General features: G+C 32.3%; 1 protein-coding gene and 1 long non-coding RNA gene across 2 annotated transcripts; one reads left to right on the top strand and one right to left on the bottom strand.

Moving 5' to 3' along the window:
* The first annotated feature begins 7,656 nt into the window (after positions 1-7,656).
* Positions 7,657-11,969, top strand: LOC139839516 (polygalacturonase At1g48100-like). The gene is made up of 7 exons (XM_071829597.1): positions 7,657-8,009; positions 9,646-9,777; positions 9,974-10,198; positions 10,296-10,340; positions 10,430-10,637; positions 10,898-11,088; positions 11,210-11,969. The coding sequence occupies exons 1-7, from the start codon at positions 7,683-7,685 to the stop codon at positions 11,603-11,605; spliced, it is 1,524 nt and encodes a 507-aa protein (XP_071685698.1). The 5' UTR covers positions 7,657-7,682; the 3' UTR covers positions 11,606-11,969.
* Positions 9,090-12,587, bottom strand: LOC139839517 (uncharacterized). The gene is made up of 3 exons (XR_011756975.1): positions 12,389-12,587; positions 9,612-10,133; positions 9,090-9,435 (listed from the first exon to the last, which is right to left on the bottom strand). It is a non-coding gene; the product is annotated as an uncharacterized lncRNA (long non-coding RNA).
* Positions 12,588-19,177: the final 6,590 nt, after the last annotated feature.

Below are 19,177 nucleotides of genomic sequence, written 5' to 3'. Positions count from 1 at the left end.
GAAAGAAAGGGTTCATTAAATATAGAATGATAATGTGTTTGAGGCTGATCGAGGCTCAAAGGATAGGGACCATAGGTTACTACATAACAAAGGTAGAGAGTGTAGGGTTCAACTGTAAAGCCCGTGAAGACCTTTGGCATGTGATCCTAAATTGAAGGGCTCTTATCTCATCATCTGTGTGTTTGTTTTTTGACAACTTTACACTACACGATGTCCTGCTCACTCACGTGTACCTTTTGTCTTTCTAATTGTATAACATTTCTCTACATTATTATTATCTACCAACAAAATGCCCTTCAATTATTCCAATCATGTTTAGCAATATAACGCAAAAACTCAATTGGGTTGATCCAAAGCGTCAACAAGTTTTTCATACACACTCCATCCGTCTCCAATTAATTATCCAATATTCCATTTTGTGATAACCCAATAAATAGATATAAATAGTAAAATTCCTTGATACTCTTAATTTATGCATAAGACAAAAAGAGAATTTTTTTTGGAGTGGTTTTTTTAAATAATATTTTGAAATTTGTTTTTTTTAAAACTAATATAACCTGCGTTGGGAATGCCGGTTTTGCGTACGTGACATTTTTTTTATATAAAACTTGTAAAACCAGCGTTGGGAACGCCGGTCCACGTGACATTTTTTTTAATCTTACATAGTAGAAGGGAAAATTACAAATTTATCAACTTGCGAGTAGTAATTTTGGAGATTCTAGCATGGATTGAAATCATATGTTCGTAACAACCTATTGTAATAAACTACTACTCCGCAGTACTTTATGAACAAAATAAGAATATTAGCATATGGATTAAACATATAATATTCCTATTTTGTGCATAAAGTACTAGTAGTTCATTATAATAGGTTGTTATGAACATATGATTTCAATCCATTTTAGGATCTCGTAAAATTACTACTCGCAAGTTGGTAAGTTTGTAATTTTGCCTTCTACTATGTAAGATTTAAAAAAAAAAGAAAAAAAAAATTGTCACGCAGCAAAACCGGAGTTCCCAACATCGGTTTTACTAGTTTTGAAATTTTTTTTACTCACATGGCAAAACCGACCTTCCCAATGCCGGTTTTACTAGTTTTGAAAAAAAAAATTACTATTTTTGTAAATTGATTTCAAAAAATCACTATTTTAAATAAAAAAATCGACAAAAATATAGTAAAAAATAAGGTGTAAAACTGTAAAATAAATAAAAATTACAGTGTGATGATGACATTCATTAAAATGTGTGCTTTTTGTCTAGAAACAATTAATATTTGACAAAGTTTACTATATGAATTTCTTACACTCATTGTCTATTTTTTTAAATGACAAACCTACAATATAAGTATATAACACACATATTATATAAAACTACCACAAATATTAATATATCATTGCCTCAGTTAAGGTTTGAATTCCCAACTTTTTAGTAAAAGGATTTCTCTTATACCGCTAAGGCAAAAGCCCTTTGGTCTCATAGTCTGATACTAGTCATGTTTGCATTTTTTCTAACATGATGATAGTTTATATTGAGTTCTTTATAGCTAGTGTGGATTGATATATTCTGTTTGAGAATGAAACAAGGGTAACATTTTTGTCCATACAAGTAACATGGTGGAAAAAGTGAACTCTTAAATGCTTAATCTTATAGGTCCATCTTAAGGGGCCTCCATATATATGGATCTAAAAGGACAATTATGCATATAGAAGGACAGAAAGTAATAACCTTTATATTTCAGAAGATGATGATCTAGATAAGTTGTCATTGGTTGATATGCATGTGAATGAACATAATCTGCAGGCTGCAACAGTTACCATCACACTGAGGAAAAACAGCCATAAATTGTGGCAGATATTGAAGATGGTCAAATTTGAACTAATAAAAATCAAGTTTATTATTTTGTACTATAGCAGGTGCCACAATGCTATAATAGTTTTTTTTTCTTTTCATCTTGATACCAACCTGGCAACCTACTATTGTTATTGTTAATATTGTTCAAATTATCAATCAATATCTATATATCTAATAGACAAAACCCTGTAGCACTATTCATCAATAGTAACTAGGGGTATTTTTGTCATTTCACATTTTTTTTTTTGGTCTTCAACGATAAAAGAAGCAACTCTCATAAAAGAACCAACCCTTCAATGTTACCAAAAAATGTCGAAAAAAATTCTTTTTTACCAAAACAATCAACTAACCTTTTTTTTTTCTTTTCTTCCTCAACGATAAATGAGACAACTTTCATAAAAGGAACAACCTTTCAATGCTACCAAAAGATGTCGAAAAACATTCTTTTTTACAAAATAGTTCAACTAACTTTAAAAAAAAAAAAGAACGCTAAAAGAAGCAACTTTCACATAAGGAACAACCCTTCAATGTTAGATGTCGAAAAAAATTCTTTTTTAAAAAGTAGATCAAGATTTTTTTTTTTTTTTTTTTTAACTCGCATTCAAAACGGAGCCTCCGGCGCGAAGCGAGGGCTCCACAACTAGTTATCAATCAATATAGTATAAAAACCCTTAAGTATGATCAATGTGGTACTACATTATGTTCCATTATATATTAGTCATTACTTGTCTATTTACTTTACTTGTCTATTGAAACATGTGATTATAATTCTTTATTTGTTTTAAGAATCTAACACCTACTGTGGTAGTTACAAACTTACACCATTAATAGATGATTATTTTCTGTTTAATAAACTCATGCAAATTTCAAACTAAAAATAGCCCGTTTAACATTGATCAACAAACAAAACAATATAAAAACGATAACAAACAAAACAATATAAAAACGATATTAAAAAAATAATTATGCACTAAACCAGAAAGCATATTCCTGTGGTCCTATGTTGTGCATTATATGATCTATTATTCTGTTAGCAAAAATATACCCTAGGGGGTAAAAAATACACACGTATGTGCCTAAGCAAATTAAAATTCAGTAAACTTGATCGATTCCTTATCTCTGAAAGTATGCTTCAACTATGGCCCGACATCTCCTCAAAAACATTAGATCGTGACCTGTCTGATCACTGCCCAATCATTCTAAAGAATTCCTTCGTTAATTTTGGTCCAAAACCCACGCGTGTTTTCAATACTTGGCTTAAACTTAAAAATGCTGATGAAATAATAAAAAACACATGGCTACTCCCTGTTAATGGTAACCGTCCGGATTGTATTCTTCGAAATAAATTAAAAAACGTAAAACTTGAACTAAAAAAATGTAGTCTACAATTAAATAACCTCGATAACGAAATTAACGATCATCTTAACACATCTAATGAATGGGAGAAAATCGCGGAATCTAGACCACTAACCGAATCAGAAAAAGAAAACTGGATTAACAACAAAATGCAACAAATTGAAAAAGAAAAACAGAAAACAAACATGCTAAAACAAAAAGCTCGTATTAAATGGAATCTTGAAGGCGACGAAAACTCCAAATACTTCCATAATTATATTAAAAGACGATTAAATAAAAATAACATCCGTGGTATTTCACTTAATGGTACATGGTCTGAAGACCCCAACATCATAAAAAATGAAGCGCTTAAATATTTTGAATCACTATTTAACTCTAAAAAACGTAAAGGAAATTGTCCATTCGAAAATGAACCTCACCGTTCCTATATCACCCAGGAGGACAACCACTTTCTTGAAGCCCGTTTTACTGAAAAAGAAGTGTGGAATGCCCTTCATGACTGCGAAAGCTCAAAAGCTCCCGGTCCTGACGGATTCAATATGAAATTTTTCAAAGAGTATTGGTGGCTGATAAAAGAGGATCTCATTAACGCCCTTGATTGGTTTTGGCTGAATGATGAAATCTCCAAGGGCTGTAACGCCTCTTTCTTCACATTAATTCCTAAAAAATCCAACCCTATCGGATTCCATGAATATCGGCCGATATGTTTAATTGGAAGCTATTACAAAATTCTCACTAAAATACTCTCCAATCGTCTTGCAAAAATAATACATAAATTAATAGGCATCGAACAAACAGCTTTCCTAAAAGGTCGTAACATCCTAGATAGCGTTCTAATAGCCAACGAAATAATTGATGAATTAAAAAGAAAAAAACAAAAGGGTCTCATCTTCAAAGTAGATTTCGAAAAGGCATTTGATTGCATCGAATGGGATTTCCTTTTCGATACTATGAGATGTATGGGATTCGGAAATAAATGGATTAAGTTTATCAATGCATGTCTCTCATCGTCCACCATCTCTATCCTTATCAACGGTTCCCCTACGTCGGAGTTCACTCCTGGTAGGGGCATTCATCAGGGTGATCCAATCTCCCCCTTCCTTTTCATCATCGCTGCCGAAGGTCTTAACATTCTCACCAAGCGTGCCATTGCAAACGATCAATTCCGCGGTGTATGCGTTGGTCACGATAAGATTGTGGTATCCCATCTTCAATATGCGGACGACACAATCTTCTTCGGTGAATGGAGCAAACGCAACACTAAAAGCGTCTCTAAATTGTTAAAGTGTTTCGAAAACATTTCTGGGCTAAAAGTCAATATTAAAAAAAGCAATCTATACGGAATTGGGGTGCCAAAGAATGAGGTCGAAGTAATGGCCAATTTCATTGGGTGTTCGGCAGGCTCCACCCCGTTCACATACCTCGGACTCCCTATTGGCGTCCCCACCACAAAAGCATCCTCTTGGCAACCCATCCTCGATAAATTCGATAAACGTCTCTCTGACTGGAAAGCTAAAACCATATCATATGGTGGAAGACTCACCCTAATCAAATCTGTGTTATCCAGCCTCCCACTCTACTACTTCTCCCTTTTCCACGCACCGACTAAAATTATTAATGCACTTGAAACTAAAAGAAGGAAATTTTTTTGGGGGGGATTGGAAAATGAAAACAAAATTAATTGGATAAAATGGGAACAAATTTTGTCACCTTATGATAAAGGCGGGTTAAACATCGGATCCTTACGCTGTAAAAACATATCACTGCTATGTAAATGGTGGTGGAGATTTCACAACGAAAAAAACGCCCTATGGGTTAAAATCATATCGAGCATCTATGGGGCGGGGGGTGGGGTTTGCGCTAACGTTTTTTCTAGAAATATTTCAGGTAGCACGATTTGGAATGGAATTATTAAAGCAGGAAAGACAGCGGACAGCATCGGAACCAACTTCTCCACCTCTTTCGTTATTAGCATCGGAAACGGGATTAACACCAAATTCTGGCTAGACAACTGGTGCGGAACTGACAAATTTTGTAATACATTCCGAAGACTGTTTATGCTTGAAACAAACAAGCACGCATTGGTCTCAGAAAGGCTCGCAACACACAACTCTTCTACCACCGGCTTGTGGAGCTGGTCAAGAACACCCTCGGGTCGTGTACTCACTGAATTATCTGAGCTAAATTCCCTTTTAACCTCCATTTGCCTCACCGATAAACCCGACACCTGGAAATGGAATCTCGACCCATCCAGCACCTTCACAACAAAATCACTAGCCCACACCCTCGACAACCTAAAACTGGCTAATTCTCACACATCAATTACAACACCAAATAATAAACTCATACCACTTAAAGTCAACATTCTCATTTGGCGTATAATAAATGGAAGAATCCCAACAAGAGTCGAACTTGACAAACGTAGCATCGACCTCGACACATTACTTTGCCCACTTTGTAATTCACAGGTCGAGACTATAGAACATGTCCTTTTCCATTGTCCAAAAACAACATCGATTTGGAATGCTATTCTTCAATGGTGGAACCTCCCTAATAATTCTTTAACCAACATCCATGACATCACCTCAAACGATCAAAACTTCACTTCTACACATACCGGTATTTCAATTTGGCAAGCTACCAAATGGGCCTCATTATATATAATTTGGAAATTCCGCAACGCTAAAGTCTTCAGTAAAAAGGAATGGAATGTCGCAATCATCCTCACCGAAATTCAATCCCAAACCTTTGCATGGATCTCAAAAAGGACAAAAAAGACATTAATCGATTGGCATCAATGGTTCATCAATCCATCTTTCTACATTTCCTCGAACACGCAAAGAATGGGTATAGGCTAAAATCGAGTCTATGATACCCTCCGAAAACCACACGTGATAATTCGCTATTATATTTTGGGCTGTGGTCGTCGTTTCGCACTTGACTAATTGGGTGGTTGTGATCAACTTTGTCATCGCAACTGCGATACTGTTGGTTTGCTCCCTCCCAGCTTATATTTTTAAGTGTCGCGGTGCGTTGCGGGGCCTCGTTCCAAAATATTATAGCTCCTTAATGTAAATTTCCATCATTTGATACGATGTATAGTCTTATAGGGATTTGTAATTGACTCCTTTATATTAATACAATTTTACTTGCTTTTCAAAAAAAAAAAACTTAATTATACTACTTGTACTTTTTAATAAAGCAATATGTTGCTGTACTACATATAGATGCATCCAAGTATGTGAGAAGAGAACATCCAAGTATATTTGTGGGGTCAAAAATAATCTTTTACCTCATTAGTATCTGTCATTTTTCGTTAATTACATACGAATCATCTTATGTGGGCCGTTAATGAACACATCAAAGGTGCATGTTTGTGTTTTAAATTTATGTATTTTCCTTCTATTATTTTCAATTGGTGTAATGTGTAAGTTAACTGCTAGGGTTCTGTCTATGCATGATGATCCTGTGGCCTATATATGGCCTGCATAATTAAAAGGGATTGAATAGTGAAAACAAGAAAATAAAGTTGTAAATTAGTAAGCCAAAAACACTATATGATATGAAATGTTGTCTTAAATTAAGAGTCTAAGAATAATGATTTTTTGGAATATTGAATTAATCTTTTTGTTGGTAAGAAACCTTCATCATACTTTTAAAAATGCATAAAGACATTTCGTTTCAAGAATCATATTATATTATTTCGAAAGAAGGTTACAGCATAAAAAGATAACCAACTTTGATATTAATATATTCTTTTAGGTAATTAAATCTGTGTTTATAGATAGTAATCTTGAATTTGGACGCCAAGTCAGAAATAGTCAATGTGATCAAACATACTGACACGTCATCCACCACATCATCATATTTTACATGGTAATGCATGCAAACTGCCTTGAATCAATTTTTTATTTTTATTATTTAAAGAAAATGAATACAGTTATCCTAAACAAAATAACCAAGGCTGGTTACCTTTCATGCTATAAAACTTATGCCTTTTGGGGACATGTAACTATATTGTTGTGTTAGTGCTGCATATATAAAATAAAAAGTGATGATTTATTTAAGACAGATTATGTTAAATAATAATTATCTAATATCTAATACATTGAATTGATATTGATAAATGGTACGTTTTCAATTTGATTCAGCAAGAGGCCGGGATCACCTTAAGCTTGATGATTAAGTGAAATCACATGACAAATCTGCTTAACCAATTGGCCAACAAACATGCAATAACATATTGCCATTTGGGCTCAATGGGACCAATGAGTGGGACCATCTATCAAAAACCCAACTATATTTCACAGAAAAGAAATATAAAAAGTATAGAATAATAAAAGGAATGTCAGGCTGCGCTATCAAAAGTATAGAATAGCTCTTGTGGTCGTATGCCTATATAAACACCAAAAAGCATCTCATTTTAGCAATCAAAAAAACCACCAATCATAAACAAACACATACATACACTCACAATGGGTGGTTTAACTTTCAGGAAACTTACATTTGCACTAGCCGTTGCAATCTTATTGTGGGCGTCAAGCATAGAAACTTGCAATGCCAGAAGGGGTAAGCATTGGAGGCATAGCAGAGGTACCTTAAGTTCTTTGTACAAGAAGAAAGGAAAGAATCATGGGCACCAAGTCATTGTTGAAAAAGAAAAGTCAAAGTCAAAATCGAAACCAAAACAAAAAAGTCCACCTCCATTACCAGAAGAACCGGTGACTCCTCCACAAATGGGTTCAAAATTTAATGTGCTCGATTATGGAGCTAAAGGCGATGGTAATTCTGATGATACAGAGGTGAGATATATGTTTGTGTATATATAAACTTAATTTTCATGTTTAGGAGACCATTAAAAAAAATGCATCTTCAAGCAATTCCTATGGAAAATCCTATATGTCACATCGTGCCACATTGGCATTTTATATATCCTCTACTACATACACATATCCGATATCTTTCATAACACACATATATTTCTAAAATACATAAACTAATTTATTATCTTTTAAACGTACTTTTTATTGTAACATAATATTCATTAAAAATATTATTCTTAATCTAAAATATACCATTTCTGCAGTTTAACAACATACCATTGCTTCTTTAAGAACTTCATAAAAATCATAATCATCTATAAAAAAAAAAAAAAAAAAAAAAAAAGAAAAGAAAAGGAGGGAGTATGTCACAATTTCTTTTACTATGTAGTTACATTTAATGGTTAATGGTATCAAACATACATAATCACCATAAACCTTGAAACCCTATGTGTTCAAAAGCATTGGTCCTGTTTCCATGCACCGAAATAAATGAAAATGGGACCCATATTGGAGATGAGAAGAGAAAACAGAACCAAGAAAGAGTCTTAACATGTAATGCATGTACAAAAAGACTGTCAATACGGGTTCATATTATTGAAACATCTAATTTATTACTGGTTTAGTAAATAAATTTACTTGCCTTTCTTAGGGCTACTACCTTATTCATACTACACATTATCGAAGATTAACTATGCCCTCAATTCAATAATATCATTATCATTAGGAGTTGCTTTTAACACATCCAACACCTAGTCAACTACTAACCACTTTCATTTCTTTTCAGCATAGTTAATAAACTAAAGCAGTCACATTAAAGTTCTAAAAAGTAACATACCATTCCAAAATAAATTCAATAATTCTTTTTGTACTTTTGTAGTAACTTCAATCTGAAACTTTTTTTTTTTTTTCTTTCTAAGCAATAGCAGCCATTACAAAATTTTGATATCATTGCTTTTCTATAATAAATTATTGAATTTAGTTTGCGCTTGTGTTGAAGGGTATGTTAGATACCTGACTAATACTCTGATGGTCAACCGTTTTTTATTGACCTACTGCATTTATTTTTTGGAACAGAGCTGGTAACATTTTTTTTCAAAATCAACATGTACTGCATAAGGACATCCATTTGTCACAAGATTTACAATAGGTTGAATTTTTTACATTGTAATTTGTAGCAACTTGTGTCGTTTGTAGAAAAGGACTTGCAGGTGTTGTATGGTTTCTTTATTAGAAAATGCATACAATCATCATAGATTAAAAAATTAGAAGAAATTAATTAAATCATACGTAGTAGCATAAAGATAATAGGAATTGGATGACAAAAGAGAACAAAATTAGGTGGGACCACTCAGAAGACTCTCATGTGGCAGTTTGTATGGTTGATGATCCCAACAATAATTGTATGCTGCCAAATGCAAATTACCAACCATATGAGGACTTATCTTTTATTAAAGGGTCAGAAAGAAAAAAAAGAAAACCAAAAAAAAAATAGTACCAAAAAATCTATTAGGCATTTATTTAAATATATGACACATACTAGATAATTAAACTAAAACTGTGCACAAATTGCTATTTACTAACCATGATATATTTACTTCCTTGTTGCACAATGCAGGCATTTCAAGCTGCATGGGCAGAGGCTTGTAAAGTAGAAGCATCTACGATGATCGTGCCATCCGGTTACGAGTTCCTCGTGGGACCCATTTCTTTCTCTGGTCCCTACTGTCAAAGAAACATTCTTTTTCAGGTAAATATGAGAATACAATTAACTGCTACTAGAGTGGAAACTTCGAACCATCTACTTATACCAAGTCATTTTTTAGCTCAAATAATTAAATTACCTAAAACCGAAAGGAAGTCAAACTGGTTAATATTTTTTAAACATTTTTTATTAATTTTTATCGTATTTAACGCACTCATTACTCCAACAAATAATATCGCAGCTTGATGGCACAATCATAGCTCCAACGAACGCAAATGCGTGGGGTAAAGGTCTCCTGCAATGGCTTGAATTTACAAAACTCGTAGGACTTACAATCAGGGGCAAAGGCACCATTGATGGAAGAGGCTCGGTTTGGTGGACAAAATCTGTAGTTGCTGACCCTATTGACAACGAAGAAAGATTAATTGTTGCATTAAACAATATCACAATTACAGATAATCCACTGGTAAATTAGTAGCCGCCACTTTCAATAGCATATAAAGTGTCTAACACGTGTATAAATAGTTCATGTTAGTAACAAATTCTAATATTTCTTGTGGCAGGTCAGCAGCTCACTTGATGGGAAAATGCCTAGCATAAAACCAACTGTAAGAATTCCGTATATAAATACAGAAATTTATAAAATACTACTTGATGACGATTGTAGTGTGACATGGCATTTATTTTTTTTATACAGGCGGTGAGGTTTTATGGGAGCTTTAATGTGACGGTTACAGGGATAACAATTCAAAATAGTCCCCAGTGTCATCTCAAGTTTGACAGCTGTGACGGAGTTTTAGCGTACAGTTTAAGTGTCACGTCTCCCGGTGACAGCCCCAATACTGACGGGATTCATTTGCAGAACTCCAAAAACGTGTTAATTCACACCTCAGACCTTGCTTGTGGTAAATAATATGTTCTCCTAATTATAACTATCAGATCAATTTTATTGGAGTATTAGATTGTATTGAACACGCAACTTTAATCGAACAAAAACTTCAAGAATGTGACAACAGTTATATCGAATAGGCAACTTTAATCGAATAAAAACCTACGAGACCCACACACTCAAGAGAGTGAGAGACAGAGAAAATGTATTTTTGTCACATAGATGAAAAGGTTACTGCACTGACGTTTTCTGAATATTAATTAATGACGTGTGCAGGAGATGATTGCATATCTATACAAACAGGATGCACAAACGTATATGTACATGATGTCAACTGTGGGCCAGGGCATGGAATAAGCATCGGAAGCCTGGGAAAAGATGGCACAACAGCATGTGTCTCCAACATCACGGTCCGCAATGTCAATATGCATAACACAATGACTGGTGTTAGGATCAAAACTTGGCAGGTACAAATAGCAAGTATCAACTAATGCTCCACTAATTCATAAAATAACATGAATAACCATAACGCTAATAACTATAACTATAACTATCCTATATATAAAATTGTGAAATGTTTTTGTGCAGGGAGGATCAGGGTCAGTACAAGGAGTATTATTCTCAAACATTCAAGTTTCTGAAGTGCAATTTCCAATCATGATTGATCAGTATTATTGTGACCACAGCAGCTGCACAAACCACACATCTGCTGTGGCGGTTTCTAATATAGCATACGAAAATATACGAGGAACATATTCAGTTAAACCAGTTCATGTCTCATGTAGCGACAGCACGCCTTGTATGGACGTAAGGTTGACTGACATCGAACTCAAACCAGTACCCAAAGGCTACCACATGTACGACCCGTTCTGCTGGCAAGCTTTTGGAGAACTGTACGCTCCCACAGTCCCAAATATCGATTGTCTACAACAGGGCACACCATCAAGCAGCTGGGACCCACATGAGACTGGATGTCCAGCATAAATGATAGATGATTTGGTGCATCAACTAGTGAGGTCGGTGTAATTGCTGGCCCCTTAGAGTTGCTTGAAGGTGATTATATGTATATAAATATAGGTAGTATTTTCTTATACTAAAAAGTTGGTTGTATTACAGGATTATTGATATTGATTTTTACTGTGGTGAGTCATACTCTAGAAGAAGTCGTGTCGTTGTAGTCTGTTTGTTTCCACTATGTATGCCGTATGGCAGTAGCATTTCATTGGGGTCTATGTAAGGATATGTGTGCTTATTTCTCTGCAATACAAAGTTATATTCCTCAATTGCGTTGTATATCGTTCTATTAGTCATTTTCTACCCTATTGGTGACAACATCACATTTCATATGAACTTTAACTAGTACAATTATAAATCCAAATCATCAATTATAACAGTGGCATCTAAACTGCTAGTATTTCCGTAGCACATTAATCGACGTGCACTAATAACTTAAGCTTGATTCGAACAAATTTTAGTAAGTTCAAATACTTTATTTTTGTAAATTTTTTATTTTTTGAAAGTAAAGTAAGTTCAAATAATGAACTAATTTTTCAAGCTCAAGTTTGTTCCTTTACGAACTCAAGCCCTAATAGTTCGATCTCTAGCTCACGTACGCTCATTTAATCATGTAACTTTAGGTAATGTTTAACCGATTGAACACAATGATAACATTAACAGCAATTTTATCATTGAAGATTGATTGATGGAATAAAGCATTATACTAGTAGTAGCAAACACTAAATAAAACACGAGTAAAGCTATCCGTACCTTTGAGCAAATACTCATCGCCATCAGATTCATGAATCGTAATAACCTTCGGTTTTGGTCTTTAAAGCATCCGGTATAAAAACTGGTGGTGTCGGTCTCGCCGTTGGAATCAGTTGACTAACCATTACGACGCTACCCGATCAGCTTCAGCCTCGGCGTCCCCCAATCCGGGTTGTGAAGCCAACGGTTGAAAAAGTCATATACTTTAATTTTTATTCTGATATACGCTATATATATATATATATATATATATATATATATATATATATATATATATATATTCAATGAAAATACTTGTATATACCGTAGATGAGATGAAAATATGAACATTTAATAAAGATAATTTGTGATAAATGTTTTTATTTTGGCGGGAAAACGCTCGAAGAAGTAATATATAACAATTATCGTATTTTTCGAACGTATGTTGAGGTTTTAGCTCTTAGGGTTTAGATATTAGGGTTTAGATATTAGGGTTTATAGGGTTTAGATATTAGGGTTTAGAAATTTAGGGTTTAGGGTTTAGATTTAGGATTTAGATTGAGTTTTTAACACGAACGGTTTAGAGTTTTGGGTTTAGGGTTTGGTGTTTTGGGTTTATGGAATAAACCCAAAACACCAAACCCTAAACCCTCCATAAACCCAAAACACTAAACCCTAAACTCTAAATCGGGCTAAATTTTACTTCACAAAACATGAAAAAAAAAAAAAAAAAAAAAAAAAAAAAAACCTTAACATTCTTCACGAACAATATTATCTTGAATGTTATTTTTGTCGATCATTTTCCCGCATAAATAATAACATTCATCACGAAGTGTCATTTCTAAATTATCATATTTTCGTGTGATCTTGATGCCAGAATTTTTTTTTCCAAAAAAACGAATTTTTTTTTTTTGCTTCCCCCGCTTCCCCCCGATTGGTTACTTCCCCATTGATCCTGATATATATATATATATATATATATATATATATATATATATATATATATATATATATATATATATATATATATATATATATATATATATACTTTCATGTTTGTTCTGATATAAGCAATGTACCTCAAAAAATTACTTATACGTCATAAACTTTCAAAATGTATGTTAATGTAAATAAAATATGACCGTTTATCTGTTGGATCGGTAAAACTTACCATTTTTTTAAGATTTTTTAAGGGTTAAAATTACAAATCAGTCATTTACTTTAATTTTTATTCTGATATACGCTATATATTCAATGAAAATACTTGTATATACTATAAACTTATTGTTTATTTGTCAAACTTATGTTACGATGACTTGGCACATATGTGATATTTTAGTGGAATTTTATTGTTGGAGAATGAGGTTAGTGACATTTTTTAAAATTAATTAAAAATAAGGTAAAAATAATTAAATAATATCAAAATTAATTAACAAAACAACCTCGCGTGTAACGACCCTACTTTTTCTGTTATCTTTTACCGTTAATTATTTAACGACCATTAACTGTTATTCGTGCCACATCATTTCTATGACCTATATTATTGTTTTTGTAATAATATATTAATTATTATGTGTTAAATGAATATTTGTATTCATATTTTAAATTGTACGTTTATACGAATCGTGGATTTCTATCCGGCGAATCTTTTCGGTTTTCAAACCAACGGTCGAGCTTTTGGGATTTTTAAATCCTAATTATTTTAAATGTGATATTTTAATGTCATATATTTATATATAGTGTTTATATATATTTTTCGTCGCGTAACTAATATCTCTCCGATTATTTATGTGACGATAGCTCTAAATCCACTTGGACGAACACGTCATTCATCGATTTCATTGCGAGGTATTTGACCTCTATATGATACGTTTTGTAAACATTGCATTCTTTTAAAAAGGCACACCATAAATGAATATTTAAATCAAAGGTTTTCGACATCTGATGATTTCTACATATAGACAATCACCGTAATATAATAATTTACAATAATACTTCCGTTGACAATGCAGTCAAAATAAGATACATGGTGATGATTTGGTGAATGCAACGTTTCCTTGAAAAATATGCCATGTATGACTCCATGCACATAGCTTGTCTAACATATAAGCAAACAGCGGAAGACTTCTAGGGAACCTGAGAATAAACATGCTAACAAGTGTCAACACAAAGGTTGTTGAGTTCATAGTTTTAATGTTGCGCATAATCTGTATATAAAGGTGGATCACAAGATTTCAGTTGTTCAATCCAGAAACGTTTATCAAAATATTCTACGAAATTGAGCACCCTAGTAACTAAACTTAACGTATATATAATTTGTACCCTTTGTATAATCATCTTAATAATACACGCAAACCAACGTGTACGCTTCTCAAATAGCATACGTCCGTTAAAAGGCTAGTACTCTAGCTCGGACGGGGATATCGAGCCCTATGGATCCATATATAACTACTCGCGCCCACCAGTTCTTATAACCAGCAGTTACTAGTTACCAAAGCTAAGGGATTTTCGGTTCAAACTCGGTGTAGAATTTAGTATGTACTTGTGTCCTTTGCGTTTAAAATAAAGTGCATGTATTCTCAGCCCAAAAATATATATTGCAAAAGCAATTAAAAAGGGAGCAAATGAAACTCACCTTAGCAGCATATAAAGTCATTCACCAAAATGTGATCGAAACTCGGATTACCAAATAACCGTAGATCTCAACATATCAATATTGAGATTCAATATTGTAGAAAAGTACGTAGACGTAACGGAGATGATAACACTAGGTTTGACTTGCAAATAATACTCATGAATATTACCCATAACCTCCATAGCTATAACCCATAATTTTCTTAGTTTTATCCCGCTCATAAAACCATTTTGAAAGTGATAGGCTCATGACCTCGTCGTAGTATTTTATGTATAATACTAATTAATAATATTACTACTAATAATATTAAGATTAATAATAATATTAATCTTAATAATAATAATAATAATAATAATAATAATAATAATAATAATAATAATAACAATAATAATAATAATAATAATAATAATAAATAATTACTTACGGAGTAATTTAAATCAAAACAGAGGCAGATATCTCGAGCTTTTATAGGTGTGGCCTGTCCAGGACTGTCATGCGATCGCATGGCTTCCTAGCCCATTTTCCATGCGATCGTATGGGGTGGGTTTCCAGCTCACATTGTTTTTGTAATCTAGCTTGTCGACATATTTATTTAATATATATATATATATAATATATTTAATTTATATAATTAATTATATATTATATTAAATTCACATGCATAGTTGACTTGTAATTTTCGTTCCGATGAGTCGTACGTCGTCACTCGACTTATGTCCTGGTTTCGGTTTTTCGAACGTCCTATCGTATACTGAGAAAACTTGTACTTTACGTTTCGTGAATCGTACCTTTGTCAAAATATAGTCTTAAATCATCCATAAACTCTACCACTCGAGGTATAACTTATACATTTGAGTGTTTTGGTCATTTACTTCTACAAATCATCGTCTCGCTATTTGTTAATATATATATATATATAATACATACATTTTCATTTTGAAATAGTATTTTACTGTAGCAATTCACTGTAGCAAAGTCAATTTCACTGTAGCAAATAGTGATTTTCGAAAACACTGTAGCATTTTGGGTACTGTAGCAATTTGAAAATACTGTAGCAAATTAGTGTTTTACTGGTTCATCTTAAACGCTTTAGTTAACTTATCTAAATATCAATCGAATCAATAAACGAATGTTACTATCGTTTACTAAATAACTTGAAATTATATATATGTATATATCTTTTTAATATACATAAATCAGTTTTTAAATACACATTGGAAGTTATTTATAAATAAATTTTAATAATAAATATTTCAACTTATCATATATATTCAAATAGATATTTAAACCAATAAGTTTAATGTACGGTATCAAACAATTAATACATTGTTACCTTTTCAAGTTATAGTATATATGTATCTATTTACATATAATTGTTCGCGAATCGTCGAAAACAACCGAAGGGTATTTAAATATATAAAAGTAGTTCAAAAATTTTGAGATTAAACTTCATAGACTTTGCTTATCGTGTCGGAAACGTTAAATCATTTAAAGATAAAGTTTAAATTTGGTCAAAAATTTCCGGGTTGTCACAATTTAATTGCGTAATCGTGTTTTCACGTTTCGGGTTTCGTTCGGGCATTCGGGCCACAAGGATTCTATCAAATTACAATTTGGGCCATGTGGGGCCCACCCCACTTCTAATTTCGGCCGAAGCCTCGTGGAGGAGGAGTATAGGCTCCTTGTTTTTCCATTTTGATTTTTTTCATCTTTAATTTATCTTTTATCACAAAACCTAATTTATTTTTTTTGCAAATCCTCTCTTCTCCTTCTTCCCTAGCCGTTTCCAACCACCATCAAAACCATCATCTTCTTCATTCAAACAAGCTTGAATCATCGAATCATTCACATAATCGTGTTGCTCTCGTTCTCCTCTACGCGCCTACACTCTTTGATTCTTGATTAGGGTATAAACCCTAACCCTAGCTTTTCAATTTTTCTTTAATTTTCTGTTTTTGTATGTTATTTTGATAGTATGATGCTTATATGTTATCGTATTGTTGATTGTATGCGTAGAAATGCTCTTTAATTCATGTTTTCGGTTTGATTAATTTGGGACAGCAGCTTGTTTGATATTTTCTGTAAACTTAACTGTTATAAAAGTGAAATTAAAGTGTTTAGATGAGTTCCTCTCATCAAGACATTAATTTTAGACTCCGAATTCATGTCATTTCGATTCCCGGAGCTCTAGATATGTTTAAAATGGTGTTTTGTTGAGATTAAAATGTAAAAACGAATTGAATCAGGTATGGTCTAACTTTGTGATCATTTTTAGGGTGTACTAGTTTGTTAGGATTGATGATGGGATAAACTTTCATGTTCGGGTCATCGAAATCCGAGCCACGGATCACCCGGTATGACTAGAACATGTTTTTGAACGGATTAAAGCTACAAGTTGTTTAATGGCTGATCATCACGACTTGTTTGTTGTTCTTGGGATGTTCTTGAGCACATTAATGTGTCGGGTGGGTTAGTTAGGCGAAGATATATATAAGACTCGCCGAAAACTGATTCCCGGGGCTCAAGTTATGACCCGATGAACTTTTAATTAAAACTTATGGTTATTATTTATGACTTATGATACAAATAATAAATTTCATTATTAATTAATTACTTATGATATAAAAAGTAATTATTTAATTTAAGACTTATGATATATATATTTATTATATCATTTATTAATTACTTATGATTTAATTAAACATTTAATTAAACTTATGATTAATAATACTTGTATTATTAATGAAAAATACTTATGGTAAATATTAAACTTATATTATGAGATTATTATAATAAGACTTATAATAAGGATTAATTAATCATTTAATTATTATAAGTCTTAGTTATTATTTAATTATAATTTAATTATTAAATACTTATAATTTAAAAATTATAATTAGAAACTTATGATATGATTAATAATTCATTATTACTTAATAATACTTATGATATGATTTAAAATCTATTATTAATTAATAATACTTATGTTATGACTAATATTTAATTAATTAATTAAATACTTATATTATATTAATTATATCATTTAAACTTATGTTAACTTTAATAATTCAATTTAATTTAATTAAAACTTATGTTATGACATAATTATACATATATGACTTTAATTAACGTTATAACCTATATTATTATTATAACTTATACTTTTAAAATTAACGTTGACTATGTTTGATCAAGGTTGACTTTTCAGTTAACTTTCGGTTGACTTTGACTTTCAGTTGACTTTTGTTGACTTTCTAATTAAGGAAACTTTCCTAATATAATAACTTTCTATAAATAGCAACTTTCTAAATATGAAAACTTTCTAAAAATAGAAACTTTCCAAAAATAGAAACATTCCTAAAATAGAAAGTTTCCTAAAATAGAAACTTTCCTAAAATAGAAACTTTCCAAAAATGGAAACCTGCTAAAAATATAAACTTTCTAAAAATAGAAAGTGTGTGTCCGTACGCTGTTCCGATCAAACCAATGCATGTTGAGTGTTGTTCTATGTCTACTTGCAACATGTACAATAGCTATCATACTAAGACTTGACCTAAGTTAGTTATTTATATCGACCTGCTTTATTTATAGGTCGGCGTTGTGATCATTTCTGATCACTTTACTTCATTTATTGTTCGCATTATTGTGTGGTTACTTCGTTTGCTATTAAGGTGAGTTATAGTCCCGTTTTTACATACTTTTCAAAGTATATTTTTGGGATGTGATTACATGCATTTTATTTTACGTTTAGACATAAGTGGTGTAGAGACCCGTCCTAATCCATCCGGACGAAGTCCATATCGATTATAAACGATTCACAACAGTTGATTACATCGCGAGGTACTTGACCTCTATATGATACATTTTACAAACATTGCATTCGTTTTTGAAAAGACAATCTTTCATTACATCGAAAGTTAACAGCATGCATACCATTTTATAATATATCTAACTATAATTAACTTAATTATAATAATCTTGATGAACTCAACGACTCGAATGCAACGTCTTTTGAAATATGTCATGAATGACTCCAAGCAATATCTGCATAGCGGAAGATTTCTTTCATACCTGAGAATAAACATGCTTTAAAGTGTTAACCAAAAGGTTGGTGAGTTCATTAGTTTATCATAAGCATTCATTTTCATCATTTTAATAGACCACAAGATTTTATA

The sequence above is a fragment of the Rutidosis leptorrhynchoides genome, chromosome 4 (genome assembly GCF_046630445.1).
Source record: "Rutidosis leptorrhynchoides isolate AG116_Rl617_1_P2 chromosome 4, CSIRO_AGI_Rlap_v1, whole genome shotgun sequence".
NCBI lineage: Eukaryota > Viridiplantae > Streptophyta > Magnoliopsida > Asterales > Asteraceae > Rutidosis > Rutidosis leptorrhynchoides.
The sequence above is the reverse complement of the archived record's forward strand: the minus strand, read 5'-3'. Positions and strand labels throughout refer to the sequence as shown.

Excerpts from the sequence above, each read along its gene's own strand:
- LOC139839516 (XM_071829597.1), top strand. The coding sequence starts at position 7,683 with ATGGGTGGTTTAACTTTCAGGAAACTTACATTTGCACTAGCCGTTGCA. Across the intron at positions 8,010-9,645 it reads GTAATTCTGATGATACAGAG|GCATTTCAAGCTGCATGGGC; the intron begins GTGAGATATATG and ends TGCACAATGCAG. Across the intron at positions 10,341-10,429 it reads TGCCTAGCATAAAACCAACT|GCGGTGAGGTTTTATGGGAG; the intron begins GTAAGAATTCCG and ends TTTTTTATACAG.